At 36.8% G+C, this 21,763-nt stretch overlaps 1 protein-coding gene across 3 annotated transcripts in view; it reads right to left on the minus strand.

Annotated features, from left to right (window-relative positions):
- Window positions 1–4,315: 4,315 nt before the first annotated feature.
- The window catches only part of LOC139764598 (potassium voltage-gated channel subfamily KQT member 1-like), a 765,415-nt gene continuing 747,967 nt past the window's right edge, over window positions 4,316–21,763 (minus strand). For 2 of the 3 annotated variants that reach the window (XM_071691435.1, XM_071691436.1), the window contains 3 exons: window positions 18,982–19,138; window positions 17,822–17,944; window positions 4,316–15,370 (listed from right to left, as the gene is read on the minus strand). In XM_071691435.1, coding sequence (XP_071547536.1) covers window positions 15,266–15,370; window positions 17,822–17,944; window positions 18,982–19,138 — 385 coding nt within the window. In that variant the 3' untranslated portion in view covers window positions 4,316–15,265. Of the gene's footprint in view, window positions 15,371–17,821; window positions 17,945–18,981; window positions 19,154–21,763 lie in introns of all 3 variants that reach the window. The other variant, XM_071691434.1, reaches the window with a different exon arrangement.

Genomic DNA, 21,763 nt, shown 5'->3' on the forward strand with positions numbered 1-21,763 from the left:
AAGCTTCTTGAGCGAATTTATTCTATAAGTTCTTTCAACTATACTACATAAAAGCTGAAGGTGAAAACAAAGCACTGATTAAGAAATGTCCTAAAACTATTCAATTCTATACTTTCATCTCTCGTTAATTTAGTTCTTCAACTGTGTTAAAAGACTATCAACAAGAAATTTGATAACTAAAAGTACATATATTTAACATCTACTCGATTCTTTTCCATGGAACAGACTTCAAAATACCTATCAAAATCTTTCTCAATTATTTAATCAATCTTCTTGTCATTAATCTCTCTAAATATTCACAATCATTGTATAATATATATATATATATATATATATATATATATATATATATATATATATACTGTATATATTTATGCACATGAACTAAAATTAACGAGCTTTGATTGTACGGCCTTGTGTGTGGGATTAAACCATTTTAGACAATGTAAGGTTTATAATCCCACAATACAAGATTAGGCATAGACACACCAGATGAAAATAAACCACAGAGGGTATGAAATAGTCAATTAAACTTGAACATACTACAAAACTACAAAAATGCAGACTTTCTCAATACGCATTAGTAAGATGAGTATTTGGTGTAAACTATGTGAACTGATTATGGTACCAAGAAGAGGTTCATAAACTATATACATTCAAAAATTGGTCCTACAAATCCAGCATTCCGGAAACAGTGTAACTGGGACATACATACTGATGGTGAAGACAAGAAGACGTCATCTCCCAATCATATAAAATGTGTGATTGTTCGGAACTGTCTAGAAAATTTACATCCTCTTGAACACATATATACAAATGAAGTACTCTTTACTTTTCTTTATTCTTAGAGTTACAATTCAGTAAATCATCGATATAGCACATTATTTACCTCATCTAAATTTGTTAACTTCCAAACATTTTCTGTTGTTTTAATATAAAATATTTGTATTAATAGTTAAAATACTGGAAAATATTCCACCAACTTCTAAATTCAACAATCAATCAAGATGCCCAAACACTGTTGAGTGTAAAGATAAAAAGCCATAATGCAGCAAATAAATCATAAAACTTAAATCATTAGTATTTGCCATAGGGCATTTATCTAACAATATAGAAGTGCTTCATTAAATTGTCAGTTAATGGTTAAAAACAAAATACAATGCCATTCAGACACATATTTATGTTAATATAGAGGCAATCCATATGTGTGTGTGTGTGTGTGTGTGTGTGTGTGTGTGTGTTTGAGAATATCTATCTGAATCCATTTTGCTGTCATCCAAATTCCTAAACATATTTGAGTTTTCTGCATTCACAATTTTTTTCATCTAGCTTCTATCATATTCTATAGTCTTCTGCATTCCAATACAGCAATATATTTTTTTACATTTCTTGTTTCCTCATGCTTGGTTTCTTGCTGTTTCCCAGTTGTGCATTTCATCCTTATTTTAAAGAACTGCTCAGTGTAATCTTGTCTAGGTACTATCCATTACTTTAAAAAAGGTTATTGTTGCCTACTGGTAGTCTTTCAGCACCATATCTCTCTCTCTCTCTCTCTCTCTCTCTCTCTCTCTTGTGTGTGTGTCTGTGTCTGAGTGTGTATATGTGTGTTCATGTCTTCAATTATGAATGTATGGGTATGCAAAAGACTGTAGCCACAATCATGAAAGGAAAAAAATATAATGACAGCAGAAATAAGAGCAAGGCAATTTTCTCTCTTTGGCATCACACAAAGGCCAAAAAGTGTTACAAGAGGATTCGGTGTAGTGTGGGAAAACTGGGACCTCTCCCTCTGAACTTTTCCGGAAAATTAGGGCCCAAATGTACAATGATATATCTTTGGTATGATATAAGTTATTCTGAGACAGGTCTATTTCTAACATTTCAGGAGAAAGCAGCAATAGATCAGTTGGTTTCTATTTGCATGACTCAGGAAAAACTCTGTGCAAGCTCACATATAGTTCTCCATGCTCTGCTTCAACATCAAACCCTTAAAAAAAAGGCATTGTTACTAAGATGCAAATGTACAATGCTTTCATACAGAGTCTTTATCTGCAATGCAACTTTACTGGGGATCAATTATAAGATAAATAACTGTAACCTGGCATACATATTCTAAGAAATAGAAGGAGACATAACTGATTCTAATGGCTTATGGTAATGCCATGAGGGAAAAGTCACCTTCAACAAGGTTGTATCGCCAAGGTATGTATTCTCTGATGCCCATTCCCTTCAGAAATTCCCTCAAGAGGATGGCCATCGCAAAAAAAAAGTCTCCATAACTAGTAAACTTCAATGCTATGTCTTAGCCTTTTAGTGCCTAACCCTTAACAGGTCACTGGCAGAGACCAACTATTAATGTAGTGTTTCCAGTTGCACCTAACATATGCTCTTACTGACTACTGCTATGTAACGTTTCAACCAACTACTTCTACCTAATGATCACACCTAAATGTTCCTACCGACTACTTCTACCCAACAATCCTGTCTAATGTTCCTATGCAGTAAGATCTTATCGAAGATCTTCTCTCTACAAAGGAGTTCACCCTTTCCTTGACACAGATTGTAGCACTGCTTTGAAGATAAGGTAATACAAACATAATTTTTTCTACATATTCACCATTTCCTGCATTTGCAAAGTAGCGTCAAGAACAGATGACTAAGCATTAGAGGGAAAAATCCTCACTTGGCCCCCTTTTCTACCCCTTCTTTAAGAAATGTAAAACAACAACAAAAACAACAACAATATTAATAATAATAATAATAATGATAATATCAAAACAAATAAGCAAAATCATATAAAAAATCTACTGATCAGACATCTATGATAGCTCTGTACTAAAACTATATAAATGAAGAGACAATAACCAGGTATTTTAAGGCTATGAATCAAAAACTTATACCTAGGCAACATAACTAACAAAGTAAACAGCTTATCAAGATTAATCAAAAGTTAGATTATTCTATCAATCAAAATATCTAATAACATTTTACACTTTATATGCATTGTTATTATGTATGATCTTGTCTTTTAAATTTTCAAATTAGAATTTTGGAGTTGATGAACACTCAAATTTTACTTCATGTTTACTGCAATATATATATATATATATATATATATATATATATATATATATATATATATATATATATATATATATATATATATATATATATTTTTCTCGTCTGTTTCCTTGCGCTACCTTGATAATGCAGGAGACAGCGACAAAGTATAATATATATATATATATATATATATATATATATATATATATATATATATATATATATATTTTTTTTTTTTTGCTTTGTCGCTGTCTCCCGCGTTTGTGAGGTAGCACAAGGAAACTGACGAAAGAAATGGCCCAACCCACCCCCATACACATGTATATACATACGTCCACACACGCAAATATACATACCTACACAGCTTTCCATGGTTTACCCCAGACGCTTCACATGCCCTGATTCAATCCACTGACAACACGTCAACCCCGGTATATCACATCGCTCCAATTCACTCTATTCCTTGCCCTCCTTTCACCCTCCTGCATGTTCAGGCCCCGATCACACAAAATCTTTTTCACTCCATCTTTCCACCTCCAATTTGGTCTCCCTCTTCTCCTCGTTCCCTCCACCTCCGACACATATATCCTCTTGGTCAATCTTTCCTCACTCATTCTCTCCATGTGCCCAAACCATTTCAAAACACCCTCTTCTGCTCTCTCAACCACGCTCTTTTTATTTCCACACATCTCTCTTACCCTTACGTTACTTACTCGATCAAACCACCTCACACCACACATTGTCCTCAAACATCTCATTTCCAGCACATCCATCCTCCTGCGCACAACTCTATCCATAGCCCACGCCTCGCAACCATACAACATTGTTGGAACCACTATTCCTTCAAACATACCCATTTTTGCTTTCCGAGATAATGTTCTCGACTTCCACACATTCTTCAAGGCTCCCAGAATTTTCGCCCCCTCCCCCACCCTATGATCCACTTCCGCTTCCATGGTTCCATCCGCTGCCAGATCCACTCCCAGATATCTAAAACACTTCACTTCCTCCAGTTTTTCTCCATTCAAACTCACCTCCCAATTGACTTGACCCTCAACCCTACTGTACCTAATAACCTTGCTCTTATTCACATTTACTCTTAACTTTTTTCTTTCACACACTTTACCAAACTCAGTCACCAGCTTCTGCAGTTTCTCACATGAATCAGCCACCAGCGCTGTATCATCAGCGAACAACAACTGACTCACTTCCCAAGCTCTCTCATCCCCAACAGACTTCATACTTGCCCCTCTTTCCAAAACTCTTGCATTCACCTCCCTAACAACCCCATCCATAAACAAATTAAACAACCATGGAGACATCACACACCCCTGCCGCAAACCTACATTCACTGAGAACCAATCACTTTCCTCTCTTCCTACGCGTACACATGCCTTACATCCTCGATAAAAACTTTTCACTGCTTCTAACAACTTGCCTCCCACACCATATATTCTTAATACCTTCCACAGAGCATCTCTATCAACTCTATCATATGCCTTCTCCAGATCCATAAATGCTACATATACATATACATATATATCTATATTTTGCTTTGTCGCTATCTCCCGCGTTAGCGAGGTAGTGCAAGGAAGCAGATGAAAGCATATCCCAATCCACCCACATACACATGTATATACATATACGTCCACACACGAAAATATACATAACTATACATCTCAGCGTATACATATATACACACACACACACACACACACATACATATATATACATGTACATAATTCACACCGTCTGCCTTTAATCAATCCCATCGCCACCCCGCCACACACAAAATAACAACCCCCTCCCCTCTCATGTGCGTGAGGTAGCGCTAGGAAAAGACAACAAAGGCCACATTCATTCACAGTCAGTCTCTAGCTGTCATGTAATAATGCACCGAAACCACAGCTCCCTTTCCACATCCAGGCCCCACAGAACTTTCCATGGTTTACCCCAGACGCTTCACATGCCCTGGTTCAAACCACTGACAGCACGTCTATCCTGGTATAACACATCATTCCAATTCACTCTATTCCTTGCATGCTTTTCACCCTATTGCATGTTCAGGCCCTGATCGCTCAAAATCTTTTTCACTCCATCCTTCCACCTCCAATTTGGTCTCCCATTTCTCCTTGTTCCCTCCACCTCTGACACATGTATCCTCTTTGTCAATCTTTCCTCACTCATTCTCTCCGTGTGACCAAACCATTTTAAAACACCCTCTTCTGCTCTCTCAACCACACTCTTTTTATTACCACACATCTCTCTTACCTTTTCATTACTTACTCGATCAAACCACCTCACACCATATATTGTCCTCAAACATCTCATTTCCAACACATCCACCCTCCTTCGCACAACCCTATCTACAGCCCACACCTCACAACCATATAACATTGTTGGAACCACTAGTAAATATTTATGTGTATGTATGTATGTATGTATAGGTATTTGCATGTGTGGACGTGTATGTATATACATGTGTAAGTGGGTGGGTTGGGCCATTCTTTCATCTGTTTCCTTGCGCTACCTCGCTAATGTGGGAAATAACGACAAAGCAAAATATATATAATAATATAAATACTTACTTACTTTCCTGCCCAAAGAACCCCTTCTATGGAGCTTCCACAGTACATGGGATGCTTGCCACATCCACTGGGTAGGACCAGAGGTCAAGAAGTATAGTGGTGTATGTCTGTGTGAGATGACTGTAGGAAAATTAATGAGCAAGTGCTTGGTGTTTTCAGACTGGAAGCATCATCTAGGGCATAGATAGTCCTGTGTTCTGTTAAATCAGTTTATGTGCTGTTGTAGGTTGGATGGTGTCCACTGACATAGATATAAACCATTTTACTTTCCTACATATAAATATACATATACAAATGCTCCTGACTTACGACCTATGTGACTTATGACCATCCATACATATGACCAAAAAAATATAAATAAAAAAATATTATTTTATTTTTATTCATTTTGCTTTGTCGCTGTCTCCCGCGTTTGCGAGGTAGCGCAAGGAAACAGACGAAAGAAATGGCCCAACCCACCCCCATACACAATGTATATACATACACGTCCACACACGCAAATATACATACCTATACATCTCAATGTACACATATATATACACACACAGACACATACATATATACCCATGCACACAATTCACACTGTCTGCCCCTATTCATTCCCATCGCCACCTCGCTACACATGGAATACCATCCCCCTCCCCCCTCATGTGTATGAGGTAGCACTAGGAAAAGACAACAAAGGCCCCATTCGTTCACACTCAGTCTCTAGCTCTCATGCAATAATGCCCGAAACCACAGCTCCCTTTCCACATCCAGGCCCCACACAACTTTCCATGGTTTACCCCAGACGCTTCACATGCTCTGATTCAATCCACTGACAGCACGTCAACCCCGGTATACCACATCAATCCAATTCACTCTATTCCTTGCCCTCCTTCACCCTCCTGCATGTTCAGGCCCCGATCACACAAAATCTTTTTCACTCCATCTTTCTACCTCCAATTGGTCTCCCACTTCTCCTCGTTCCCTCCACCTCTGACACATATATCCTCTTGGTCAATCTTTCCTCACTCATTCTCTCCATGTGCCCAAACCATTTCAAAACACCCTCTTCTGCTCTCTCAACCACGCTCTTTTTATTTCCACACATCTCTCTTACCCTTACATTACTTACTCGATCAAACCACCTCACACCACACATTGTCCTCAAACATCTCATTTCCAGCACATCCACCCTCCTGCGCACAACTCTATCCATAGCCCACGCCTCGCAACCATACAACATTGTTGGAACCACTATTCCTTCAAACATACCCATTTTTGCTTTCCGAGATAATGTTCTCGACTTCCACATATTCTTCAAGGCTCCCAGGATTTTCACCCCCTCCCCCACCCTATGATTCACTTCCACTTCCATGGTTCCATCCGCTGCCAGATCCACTCCCAGATATCTAAAACACTTTACTTCCTCCAGTTTTTCTCCATTCAAACTTACCTCCCAATTGACTTGACCCTCAACCCTACTGTACCTAATAACCTTGCTCTTATTCACATTTACTCTTAACTTTCTTCTTTCACACACTTTACCAAACTCAGTCACCAGCTTCTGCAGTTTCTCACATGAATCAGCCACCAGCACTGTATCATCAGCGAACAACAACTGACTCACTTCCCAAGCTCTCTCATTCACAACAGACTTCATACTTGCCCCTCTTTCCAAAACTCTTGCATTCACCTCCCTAACAACCCCATCCATTAACAAATTAAACAACCATGGAGACATCACCCACCCCTGCCGCAAACCTACATTATATTTATATGTAAATATAAAAATTATGCTTGGATGTATGTCCACCAGTGCTAACAGCTGCATGTGTAAGACAGTGAATGTCAGATGATCCCAGCATTGTGTATATCACGGCATCTCTCATTTCTTGCTCTCGTTTACCGTTCAGTAAGTGCGCGTTAATCAAGTGAATCTAACAAATTTTCATGCTGGATTATAAATTTTTTGTATTAAACCCTAAAGATGATGAGCAGGAGGAAAAAACCCTCACTTGTTGATGGATCTAGCAAGATGCTGAGGAAGATGCTCAATTTGGAATTGAAAATAAAGGTAATCACCCAATATGAAGGAGGAAAAAAGTAATGTGATCACATGTGATCTACAGTTGCCCCATTCGACGGTGTCCATAATTTTGAAGGACAAAGAAAAAATACGTAAAGCAGTGAGAGGTTTGGCAAATATGAAGTCTACGATAATAACGAAGTAATGACAAGGGCCCATCCACAAAATGGAAAAGTTGCTGATGCTGTGGATGGAAGATCAAATTTAAAAATGTGTACCACTAAGCTCACTAACAATTCAGGTGAAGGGTAGAAGTCTTTCTGAGACTCTGAAGGAACGAGCAAGAGAGGATCACATTAAGAACTTCACAGCAAGTCATGGTTGATTCAACAGACTTAAAAGAAGATATAGCTTACCCAGTGGTCAAGTCACAGGTGAAGCAGCAAGTGTTGACTAGGGTACTGCTGAAAAGGTCATTGAAAGTTTGGTTGAATCAATCTATGAACTAAAGAATCTTAAATAAAAGGTAAAAAAGAAAAAACTACAGAATCATATAATAAAGCTAGTTAATAAAAAACAAGATAATCATGATAGAAATTGAGTAAAATAAAAGAATGCTGTACAGGTATACAAATTCAACATGCCACGCTGATAAGTTCAACTTATATCCATTTCGAGATCCAACCAGTCGGTCAGAACAGAACTCAGACATATTTTGGGGAGCATCAGTATACACATGTACATATTCACACTAACTCGCCTTCAACTATTCCCGGTGCCCCCCACCCTACAGGAAACAACATCACCAGGTAGAAACAGCCAACAGACGAAGAAAGGCCACATCACCTCACACTTATTCTCTAGCTCATACGTATAATGCACCGAAATCACAGATCCCTCTCCATATCCAGGCCCCATATATAGTTCCACAGTTTACCCTGCACATTTCACATGCCCTTATTCAGTCTACTGACAGAACGTCAACCCCAGTATACTACATTGTTCCAATTCACTCCTCTCCTGCCAATGGAATCCCATCTACAGAACTCCTGCAGCACAAAAGAAGCTGGTCGCTTTCACTGGCTTTCACTGGGTAGAAGTGTGGTGATGTGTGTTCATCTTTGTGCAATAAATGCAAGACAATTAAGCCTTTCATTGCAAAAACCCACATTTGCAGCTAGCCTTGGTACGATGTGCAGTGCCATATATTCATGCCCTCATTGGAATTCTTGGATGTATAACCACATCTTTTTATACAAATCATTAGCTACCTAACACCACAATTGGAAATAATATCATTTGTCACAGTCATTCATGCTGCATCATCATGGTGGGAAGCTACATTTTTACACCTGAATTCGTTATTTCTACAGTAAAAGAAAATATTTTTGTTGTATCAATCAAATTTTTGATGAAAGGGAAGTTGTTTTTTCATATACTTGTGCAAATAATGTTCAGTCTGTGTAAATGAGAATCAAGTACGCATATTACACGAAAAAATACAACAAATATGGATGTGTTAAAAATAAGTAAATGATTTGTATGGGTTATATAAAATCAGACCTGATAAGAAAAGACATAGTGTTTCATGAGTTTAGGTGCATGTAGAATAAAATAACACTGAGCAAAAAACATAAGAATTACATACTTAAACAAAGAGGATCCATGCCATTGCTTAGGCCCTGCACTTGTCCACACAATACCACCTCCTACACCATACAGAGGAAAGTTTCCTGATTTTTGGGTAATTTCTTCAATAATATATGAGAAAACACATTCTATGCCATGAAAAGGTTAAAAACCATCCCACAAGATGTACATCCACCTGAAACTCTGCTCCACAGATATGTGTTAGTTATACTTTCTCATCTGTACTCTGAATCCCACCTATCTCTCCAACTTTAAAAACACCATTTGAACATGTAACAAGACCCCTCATGCTCAAGGTGCAACTTCCATGACGTGAACACTGAACACTTACTCCTTAATAGCCCTGTGCTCATCACAAAGTGATATACGCAGAACATCGCCACACTTTATGACTTGTGGTCCCACCCTATGGATGTGGCTGGCTTTCTGAGCAATGCAGGAGCTCCAAAGAAGGGGTTCCTGGGAGAGGAACGTAAAGTAAGGTACAGTGTTTATGTATGTACAGCCAGCAATCCGAGCACTACAGGAGCTTCATAAAAGGGGCTTCTGATACAAGAATTTAAAGGTAAAGATAATATACAGAAATACCCATACACAGATTGACACACACACACACACACACACACAAGTCCAAACACATTCTGTGATATAGCAAATACTGATTGTTTGGTTATCCTAAATTCTACTTATATTTTCATACTAAAAGTTTTGCTACCTAGGTTAGGCTCTTGAATTTTATACATTCAGTGTCTCAATTACCCACAGAGGTAAATGATATGCTACAGTGAAAGTGGTCACCATACAGCATAAAAATAGTAATTCTATAAGTTTTCTATTAAAACACAGATATAGTAATCGTATGGAGATTCAGTAAGCATGCAAACAGTCTTTCAATTTGAACTTTCCACTATATGATCAATATCTGTCCCTCCTGTTGAAAATATATATGTATATATATATATACAGTTAAGAAAAAAATTGTTGTATGGAAGGACAATTATCAATCAACAGTGTTAAGAAGACGGTTTTGAGTTTTTCACTAATGTTTTAACAATATTACTAGCAGGAATACAGTGCACTTACGGAAATACATTTCCATAAGATACAAAATCAAATCTTATGTTTGTTAAGAGTGTGAAAGTGGATGGGATCATCAGCAAATAAGCTGTATGGATGGCTATAAAAGTTAGGAGTTTTTGTGGCGAAAAATTACCCAAGTGAAATATTGTGGCAGGTATATGTCAATCTTTTGGAGCACACAATAAATACATTGAAAACTAAATGGTTCAAAACAATCATGCCTTTGCAGTTAAACATATTATTGTTCCACATTCAGAGCCCCACTTACTTTATCATCCCTCTCAACATTAGTGCATTTCCTTTGCATTCAGAATAAATCAATTATGACTTTTCACAATACACAGAAATTGGAGTTGTATATAACTTTATTTAGAAATTTGGCTCCACTTGAGTATTCTTAATATTTCATATAATCAGTTTAGCAATCCTTGGAGCATATCACATTAAGGGGAAAGTTGAATGACCATATTTCATTTAGAAGCATGAAAAAATATCAATATTGCAGTAAGATTATCTGCAAGGGAGCTAGATTTTGTAATAAGTGTGATATTCAGGACTCTTTAAGTATGTTAACAGAGACTACAAAATTACCATACATATTACTAGAGTATAAAAGCTACTGAAATATTTATTCATCGAGGTTTGATAATCAATGCTTCCAACATGTGTTAGTTCAATCACTTTTTTATCACTTTTAAGAAATGGAATTCAAAAGAAATTTTGTGTTGCTTGACTCTTATTAGAATATGCTTTCATAACGTATATAATAACTTCAATCATATACTTAATGAAAGCATATTTCAGCACTTTCCCTTGAGCATTTCCCTGGTATTGTATTACAGTGGTTTAGTTTACTTTGTTTGAACTCACATCTTATGAATTAATTAAACTAAGAAATTCTGATCTTTCATCAGGTTTATGTCACACAAAAAAAATCTACAAAGGACTTAAACTTATTACCATAGTTCTTTGTAAGAGGGGTCAGATGGAAGATGCTTATGACATTATGCAGTGGGCTGTAAAAGCCTTAATGAAACAAGGCAAATCTAAGATTTACAAATATCCACAAAGCATAAGAAATTAAAGCTTATAGCTCCTTTCTTCCTGAAAACGAGTGTCTGTTACCAATAACTTAAATAAAATTTTCATGGCACTTATTAATCTTTGAGTGGCCAATGTGATTAATGGAGATATTCAGAAGCAACCATTTTTGCCAACCACTAACATCCATACTAAAATTTTGGAAGATTATTGGGATAACCAGATTAGCATACATGCTGAAAGGTGTACATAGATATTGTCTAGTCTTAAAAGGAAGCAGGCTAAAATATTTCCAAAACAATGGTAATCCAACAACCAAACAGTGCCCCACTGTTTGGTTGAAACAGATACTGCAAATCATCTGACCCTTTGTCTATGATTGCTATTTCCATTTTGCTGCAGGTCCTTTCATTTGTCATCCCTTAACATTTTAAACTTGGTGCATTTAAGATTGCTGTCATGGCAACAGAAAGCTGCCTGAAGCGTGAGCCTAAACAATGGAGTATGTTGGCACTCTGCTGAAGGAAGGAGTAAACTCTAGATAACACAGAGTTTATCACTGAAAATTTCATTAATTTCATGCAAAACAAATATCTACAATGAACTAATGACTTCTAACACAAAAAAAGAGTGCTAACATTAACAAAACTACAATGATGTAACAGGAAAGAGAAAAACACAATGGTAACACTCATACACTGGACAGCAACAACAGGCTGAAGTCATCCCTCCTGTGTTGCCTTACAGCGGTAGCATAACCAAGGCATTTAATTGAGTTCTGCATTTCTGTAAAAATCTTTGTAATCTATTCACTGCCAGGTCAAAAACAGGTTTTTTATTTTTTGTATTATCGCTTCCCTTACCCACACTGAAGAAAGTGGGATTTTTCCCCCTGACAGCGGTGAAAGCCTTAAGCACAACTATACATCATAATTTTGTTCTTATGAGGCTTTGAAAAAAACAAAATCGAAGAATGAGGATTAAAAAGAAATTATCTGATTTTACATTACAAGACAACATCAATAACAATATTTCTCTGGAATCAATGCAGATGGCTGTTCTATTATCATAAAAATGAAAAAATTATGTTCTATTTGGTTTAATTTTTCCATACTAATTTTTTTTTCAATACGTTTGATTTCAAAATGATGACCAAGGTTTCTGAAGCAGCAGAAAATAAAAATTAATGGATTTGATTTGGTGCATCAGTAGAAATAATCTGTGAATTTATATTTTCCCAATGTAAAAAATTTGTATAAGCTTTCAGAAACATTACAACATTAGCTACCTTAGATAAGTGGGAAATTCATCTGATGGAACTCAATGACAATCACATCAATCAACTAGTTACAATTAATATAAGAGATTTCGACATGCAGTGATCACATAAACAGCTTTCACTTACATAAAGTGGGCAAGACATTGAAGCTGAGGGAAAATAGGGGTTAAAAACAGTAAATCTATACAAAAGGAGAGATAACACCAACCAAAGGAAACTAAACCACCTAAACTACCAATTTCAGCATGAGGTGAAAAGTCTTATCATACTGAAATTTTTGAGGACAATATATGGTGTGACGTGGTTTGATCAAGTAAGTAATGAAAGGGTAAAGGAGATGTGTGGTATTAAAAAGTGTGTGTTTAAGAGGGCAGATTATACACTTCAGTGATGCCACAAACACAGGTCCCCTCATACCCTTGCACAACAGATAATCACAGTTGTTTCTGTTATTGACGAAACCTCATGAGTAATACAAGCTTATACTTTGTCTGCCCACTACCAATGAATGTTTGTAAGTGAAGACATGTGTGCTTTTGTATATGTATTGCAAACTCTACGCACATGCACATCTACAATGTGTGTACACATGAATGGACTGTACACATACTTGCACCAATGACAACATGGTATAAGTTGCATTAAATGGACAAAACTCTCAAATAAGCCATAAGAAATTGTCTTTCCTTCACAAGAAATATAAGTTATGAACAAAACAAAAATTCAAGCATGAAAATATCCAGAAAATGTCAAGATTTGGTCAAGATAAAACTTCATATTTTAGGCATCACTTCTCTTTTCACTATTCAGTTTAAAGTACTATTGTGCCATTCAATATATGACGCCTAATAGAAGAAAAATTTAACAAGAAAAGCATATCGTTTTACAGGTGAAATAGCCAAGACTAAACATACTCACTGTACAATAAATTAGACTTTTTGAACATATCTTTTTGAAGACAAATTTGAGAAAAATTAATGTGTGCAACATCTAGGCCCCAAACAATCCAGATTCTTCATGTCATACCTGTATACAATGCATACATCAAAAACTATTCTGATCAGATGTAAAAAACTAGATAATAAAACAAAACCCCCTTACAAAATCTATCCTTATTCAAGTTAACTTAAGTTCATTAATCTGTTGTTTCCCAAGCCCTATCAACCCTCTAATGCTGATATTTTGACCATATTCCCATCACTTATCATCAGTTATTTACATGAAGAACCAGGACACACCTTGTAGGCTGAACAAGGAATATCCTTTCTATCCTACTTAGAATCTTGACTAACAAACTTCTGATTAAATTGACATCCAAACTAACCAAATCAACTATAAACAGACCTATGCAGCTTGCTGCAGCAATCAATCTGCAAAAACAATGACAAAGGACTAAAACTATAATTAATCCATTGGACTTTAATTTAATGATATACTATCACTCTTCCATCTTTTTTATTTCCTAATGTGTTTATAATCAATCTATGCATTATTTCATGCCGGATGCAACATACTGCTTATGCTTAATTCAGAATCATTCTCATATTTTCCTCTTGTTTTAAGATAAACTATCAGATCAGAATAAGATATAGAAGACACTTTAATGTTCATTACCATCATTTGGATTACACATTAAAAATGCAGTAATAAACTACAAGTAAAAGAAGAAAAAATTCATTAAAAAGAAGCAGGTACTGTTGCACATACAACTAATTTTCTTTCATCTACATAAGTACAACTAATTTTTGCCCCCTCAAAGAAAGGAAGTGAAATTATCCAGGATGTAATAATAATGAAGTCAGATCTCAATCATCATTACTGCATAGAGCAAAGAACAGTTCACCATACTTTGCAACAAGCAAGGGAAAATCAAACTAATGAAGAGCTAGAATAAGATATGAAAAATAATTTGAGGTAACTCGAAACAAGCATGCTGCTAATGAGGCATAATCATCAAGTCTGGTCTTTCTGGAGCCCCATATAATTCTTCTTATATAATTCAATTGGGATATGTTTTCTTATAATAAACTCACATCAGCATCTGACCCAGCTTTTCAAGCAATGGCTATAACGAGTTTCAATCATCCTATATGAACTGATATGTGGGAGTCTCTGCATACCTTTCTGCAAACAGTTGCCCAATTACTCACACTCCATGTGAAAGACTGTACAATTACTATACTAAAATACCAACTGGTTTTCTGGAAACAATATCATGAACATATTCATTCAATCAGTAAAATTCTTTATACCAACAAGCATAAAAATAACTTCTGAGAAATATAGATTTACAACCATAATAAAATACTAAAATTATCAACTGCTTCAAAAATGATTTACAAACAATGGGAACAAGAAATTTCACTACCTCTAAATTACTGAAGAATCCAGATTTCTGATGGACAGATTACTGAAGCATTCCTGTTGATCAGATCTGAATTACTGAGGCATCTTTGCAGTGAAAGTAATTTTCTTGGTGAAACATTTCCAAATTAAGTAGGATATCTAAACAGATTATATTTGAATTAAGCAGGAAATGTTGGACTGGCTGCGCTATACATGGTCATCTGAGTTTCGTATTTCTGGTAATTGTGTCTTCTGCGCAAGGGCATTACAAACGAACAGCATCTGGTCCAGCTTCTTGTCCAAGAGCACCAACTGCAGAGATTGAGTTCATTAGGATGAAAAACACCATACAGATATATACTATACTTCAAAATGATCAGGAGCTGTGAAGTCTACAGACCATCAATGGTGAGGATACTGGTATGAACATAAAGTTGCAGCAGTTTCACATGAAAAAGACATATGCTATAAGCATATAGAAATATCAAATAGAGCAGCAAAACCTAAGAACTAAAATGGTAAAAGTGAGCTCTACTACCTAAGAATATGGGAGTTTTCATACACCTACATCAATCAAGACTGAAGAAATGGTGTTTCAGATCAGAAACTAAGTAATTTTTTCAGAAATGGCAAAAAATACATGCATGCCTGTGCAGCGGCATCATAAAGAGAAGAAAATCAAAACCAAAACCTTTGTGATCCTGCATTGGCTGAAATGAATCTTGTATCCTTCATACACCTTGGTGGAATTCAATGTACTCTTAGAAAGCATATATAATGATTCTAGAAGTAGTTCTCGTCAAACTTATATTTTGCATGCTGTTTTCATCATTATCATTTCCTTACATCATTTTACTACTACTTTTCAGCAAGATGTAAGCACATGAATACTTACTACCTAGTAAATGCCAAGTATTGTTCTACTTTCATTTACCACCTCTCAAATGAAGTATCCAATACTCCACAAAATTTCTACATAAAATGCTGTCTAATAACTGTTGTTCCAGTGTCATCTCTTGATTTTGCCTTGCCTTTGCCTTAAGGTCATGAAAGCAATGAGATACAACCACTCATTGCATAATGGAGTACATGCATTCCATAAAAAAAAATGACTATTAAGTGGAATTGCAAAGCATGAAATCTCTTTTCCCATGCACTCCAATTATATCATCAGAGGTACAATCTGACAAAAAAGTTTCGGTCTAAAGACAAAATAAAAACAAACTTAACTATGAAGAATACCTTCTCTAAGTACAAATATGATATGCATTTGATGATGTTATTAATAACATTAAAAGTTCAGCATAAAAATGAAAAAATAATGAAATAGGTAGGTCTTGCTTAATGAGTAAAATGGATTCCTGAAAAAGTGCTCATCAAAGGACCTCATTCAAGTTAACCCACTTTCCCATAGCATCCCATGTTAAAAGCTGAGGTGTGTTCTAAGCCAAACTTTTTCAGCCTAACAACCTATGCTGTAAACTGAGATGTGCTTCAACCCAAAGAGCTTACGACTAAAAATTCAATCTAACAAACATGAACATTTTTACGAGTAATCACTCTGGGCAGTTTAAGTGCATTCACTGGAAATTCAGTGATCTTTCAAATGATGAAAAATAAAGGCTCACCATCAAATAATGGAAAATCATGTACCAAATACAAGACAGTACACTACTTATATCATTATTTTGCGTAAATGAGAGAATTATTGCCAAATGCTGTGCTGGAAGATGACTAGAATGTCTTTTTGAAACACCACTTGGTACACCTTTGAAGGTGCAAGATATTACTGCATCAGTATATGCTGTATACTTAAGGAAAGGTTGGGGCTTTGCATTCATTTCAACCATCATGATCCTCTGAACCTTACATCGAGCAGCAGACATTTGAGGAAATTCTTAAAACAAAATTAAAGGGGACAGAAAAACTACTGACTGGCATACAACCATTTCTCCAGCTGAAAGATACACTCAAATCCTAATATGCATAACTTTACATCGAGCAGCAGACATTTGAGGAAATTCTTAAAACAAAATTAAAGGGGACAGAAAAACTACTGACTGGCATACAACCATTTCTCCAGCTGAAAGATACACTCAAATCCTAATATGCATAACTTTGTTTACCTAATGATGTCTTTTGTTTTAATTGGGATAAAATATGAGGATGAGCACCAGCTATGAGGAAACCAAAAGTTGCATTAAGAAACACCTGGTAAAAGAGAAAAAATGTAAGTCAAAATACAAGAGCACAAGTTAACAAGAAGGTGTTAAGAGCTATATACAATGAATAGATACAAATAGCATTAACACACTAGAGAACAAATCAACTAGAGGGTTTGAAGAAACATATACAAGTAACAGATATAAATATAATATGATTCTGACACACAAGAATACCAGATGAGTGGACAAAATGTATTAAGCATGAATTGAAACACTTTTAGGAAACAGAATTGACCGCAGAGAGCACATTAAGTATGCAAAAGTATCACCAGCTCAAAGTACAATACATGTGCTAACAAATTCAAATCAATTCAGAGGGATTAGAGGATATTCTACTAAAACACTTTTTACAAATGTTTTTTGAAGGTTGCAAGCAACGTCAGTCTTAGAATAAAAACTAAATCATTCCCAAGGGAAAAACTATCAAACAGCAACATGCATTATTGGAAATATTTGCAAGGTCAACACTGCAAACTTTAAAGTATTTCAAGCATCATTATTAGCTAAAAACATCAGAAATAACTTAATAAACATTCACCTGCTGTTCAACTCGATAAAGTCTTGCACCAATAGTCATCGGTTTAACATTTCCGGCCTTGTCTATTCCACTTAAATAGCTTCCAGGCTTACCCAAGGTCTGATCAAGCCGACGCTGAAGTTCCTGTTGAGAAAATAAATTAGAATTCGCAAAAGGGGTGAGAATGTGTTTGGGTGAATCGCAAGACTGTATGCATTTGATCTAAACTATATAAAAATACAAAGAATTAAAGATAATGTACAGATCTTATGCTTAATACCTTTCATGGGGTAAAAAGCAGACTAATATTTGAATATGTGAGATAAGCTGAATAAAATTACAAACAGTAAGAAAGTCCAACATAAAGACTAGTATGACAAAGAAACTGCTCAGGTTTAGAAGCTTCTTCATTTAATGAAATATGTGCAAAACTATGAAAGTATAAAACAGGTGTCTGGCTTAAGGTAAAAGCTGAGCTGTTAGTTTATAAAATGATACTGTTTCTCATTATCCATACTTCCTGAAAGAGGCAGAGGATTGCCAACAGCTCTTAAAAGATATCAACATTTCTGGAAGAACATATATAATAAGCTACATCATTATTCAGCTAGATAAAACTTAACTCAGGAGTACAAAATTCTAATTCACAAGAGTAACAAGTTTAACCCCATCGGGGAAGTGCCAGGAACTGACACTCACCCCCTAAAAAAGGCCTCATTCATTCATATCCACTGTCTAGCTGTCACGTCTAATGCATCAAAAGGACTGCCCCTATCCACGAACAGGCTCCAGGAAGTTCTGTGCTTTTCCCAGCTGCTTCGTATGCCCTGGTTCAATACAATGAAAGAACATCACTCTTGTATATTGTATTGCTCCAATACTCTATCCCAAACATGCTTTGCAACCTCCTGCATGTTCAGGACCCAGGCACTTAAAATGATATTCTCTACATTGTTCCATCTCCGATTTGGTTACCTCTTTCTCCTTGTACCCCCTACTTCCGACACATATATCCTCTTTGCACAGTTATCTTTCCAAAGGAAAAAATATCATCTCTGGATGAAAAAACATTACATTTGATTTACAACCTGATATCACAAATGACCAATTACTTAATCATAATCCTATTTCTGAATAATCCCTAGGAATAACAGATACCTTCCCCATCTACTCTTTCTTACCTTGATTCTGACCATCATATTAAGGTGTCCCTGGCTGTACTGTTCAATCACATCTCTTACATCATAAGGTTTTCTAGCCTGCTGGAATTTCCTTCGAGCTACGAAATACTTGATCTTTCTGATGGCCCTGATGGCATTACGGTGAGCCTCGGTCAACCTGCGGAGGAGAGTCCTACAGTGTGTCAGATTATGACATGGAAAGGTGGTGCAAGGACTGCAGTATGGGGTAGTGCTATGAAAGGGTAATGCCTCTTGGATAATGGCAGATTTGTTGAAGCAGGATAGCATTTCAGAGGTCACAACAGTTGGAAGATCACAGTCTTGGGGTAAAGGAGGGATATCATGTAAGGGATGATAATGGAGTAGGGCTTAGATAATGATGGTGATGTACAGTAATGTACTATGGTAATGGGAGTAGTGTCTTCAGTAGTATTATTGAGGTAACAACAAGGAACTGTGTCAAGTTCATTTATTGAAGAGGATGTATGAGAGTAGAGAGCATTCAACAGATGGGGCTCAATGGGGGTAAAACTTCCTCCATGTACAGTACAAGCAGATAATCACAATAGTTAATTAAAATCACAACACTTTACGACTTGCGGTTCTAGCTGGTGGACATGACCAGCTTACTGAGCGCTGCCTTAAAAGGACAGAGGGGACTCCCAAGGCAGGAAGTACATAGTAAGGATATATATATAATTTCCCCCTCTGCCCATACATATCCGCCATTTCCTGCATTAGTGAGGTAGCATCAAGAACAAAGAGCTGAGTATAGGAGGAAAAATCCTCACTTGACCCCTTTCTCTGTTCCTTCTTTACATATACATTTCATTTATTTTATTATACCTGATTGCCGTTTCCCGCATCAGCAAGGTAGTGCTAGGAAACAGACAAAGAATGGCCCATTCGCTCAAATACACATTTTTTTTTTTATTTTTATTTTGCTTTGTCGCTGTCTCCTGCGTTTGCGAGGTAGCGCAAGGAAACAGACGAAAGAAATGGCACAACCCACCCCCATACACAATGTACACACACACACACACGCCCACACACGCAAATATACATACCTATACATCTCAATGTACACATATATATACACACAGACACATACATATATACCCATGCACACAATTCACACTGTCTGCCCCTATTCATTCCCATTGCCACCTCGCCACACATGGAATACCATCCCCCTCCCCCTCATGTGTGCCAGGTAGCATTAGGAAAAGACAACAAAGGCCACGTTCGTTCACACTCAGTCTCCACCTGTCATGCAATAATGCCCGAAACCACAGCTCCATTTCCACATCCAGGCCCCACACAACTTTCCATGGTTTACCCCAGACGCTTCACATGCCCTGATTCAATCCACTGACAGCACGTCAACCCTGGTATACCACATCGATCCAATTCACTCTATTCCTTGCCCACCTTTCACCCTCCTGCATGTTCAGGCCCCGATCACACAAAATCTTTTTCACTCCATCTTTCCACCTCCAATTTGGTCTCCCACTTTTCCTCGTTCCCTCCACCTCCGACACATATATCCTCTTGGTCAATCTTTCCTCACTCATTCTCTCCATGTGCCCAAACCATTTCAAAACACCCTCTTCTGCTCTCTCAACCACGCTCTTTTTATTTCCACACATCTCTCTTACCCTTACATTACTTACTCGATCAAACCACCTCACACCACACATTGTCCTCAAACATATACACATATATATATACATAAATGCCCATACATACATACATACATATACATATAAATATAAACATATACATACACATACACAGACACATACATATATACACATGTACATGTTCATACTTGCCTTCATCCATTCCTGGTGCTACCCAACTCCACAGGAAATAGCATTGCTATCCCCTGCTTCAGCAAGGTAGCGCCAGGAAAATAGACAAAAAAGGCTACATTTGTTCATACTCAGTCTCTAGCTGTCATGGGGATAGGGAAGAAAGAATACTGCCCATGTATTCCCTCTGTATTATAAAAAGCAACTAAGAAGGGCCTTATCCTTTACCATTTCATTACCCATCACATCAACCCTCTTCCACATTTTTTCATCCAGAGCCCATGCCTCACGTCAATATATCACTATCAAACATACCCATCTGTCTTTACAGACAGTGAAGAAAGTGATGTGAACTATCTTTCCACTCTCCTCAATGCACTTTGGACCTTAGCCCCCTCACCCACCCCCTATAATTCATTCCAACTTCCATGCTTCTATTTGCTGCCATATCCACTCCCATGTGTCTAAAATATTCCACTTTCTACAGTGTGTTCTAATGGAAGACAGAACATGAGAGAGATGATTAAGCATAGCATCTGACACCTACATCTTTAAAATCTCATCTCTACAGATCATCCACATAAGAAAATAATCTCATATACAGTGTCCATAGCTATGAATCTCAAAATTATACATACATATATCTATAGTTTTAGATATCTATAGTTTTAGATATCTGGGAGTGGATTTGGCAGCAGATGGAACCCTGGAAGTGGATGTGAATCATAGGGTGGGGGAGGGGACAAAAGTTCTGGGAGCGTTGAAGAATGTGTGGAAGTCAAGGACATTATCTTGGAAAGCAAAAATGGGTGTTTGAAGGAATAGTGGTTCCAACAATGTTATATGGTTGCGAGGCGTGGGCTATGGATAGAGTTGTGCGCAGGAGGGTGGATGTGCGGGAAATGAGATGTTTGAGGACAATATGTGGTGTGAGGTGGTTTGATCGAGTAAGTGATAACAGGGTAAGA

This window comes from Panulirus ornatus, chromosome 50 (assembly GCF_036320965.1).
Source record: "Panulirus ornatus isolate Po-2019 chromosome 50, ASM3632096v1, whole genome shotgun sequence".
NCBI classification, from domain to species: domain Eukaryota; kingdom Metazoa; phylum Arthropoda; class Malacostraca; order Decapoda; family Palinuridae; genus Panulirus; species Panulirus ornatus.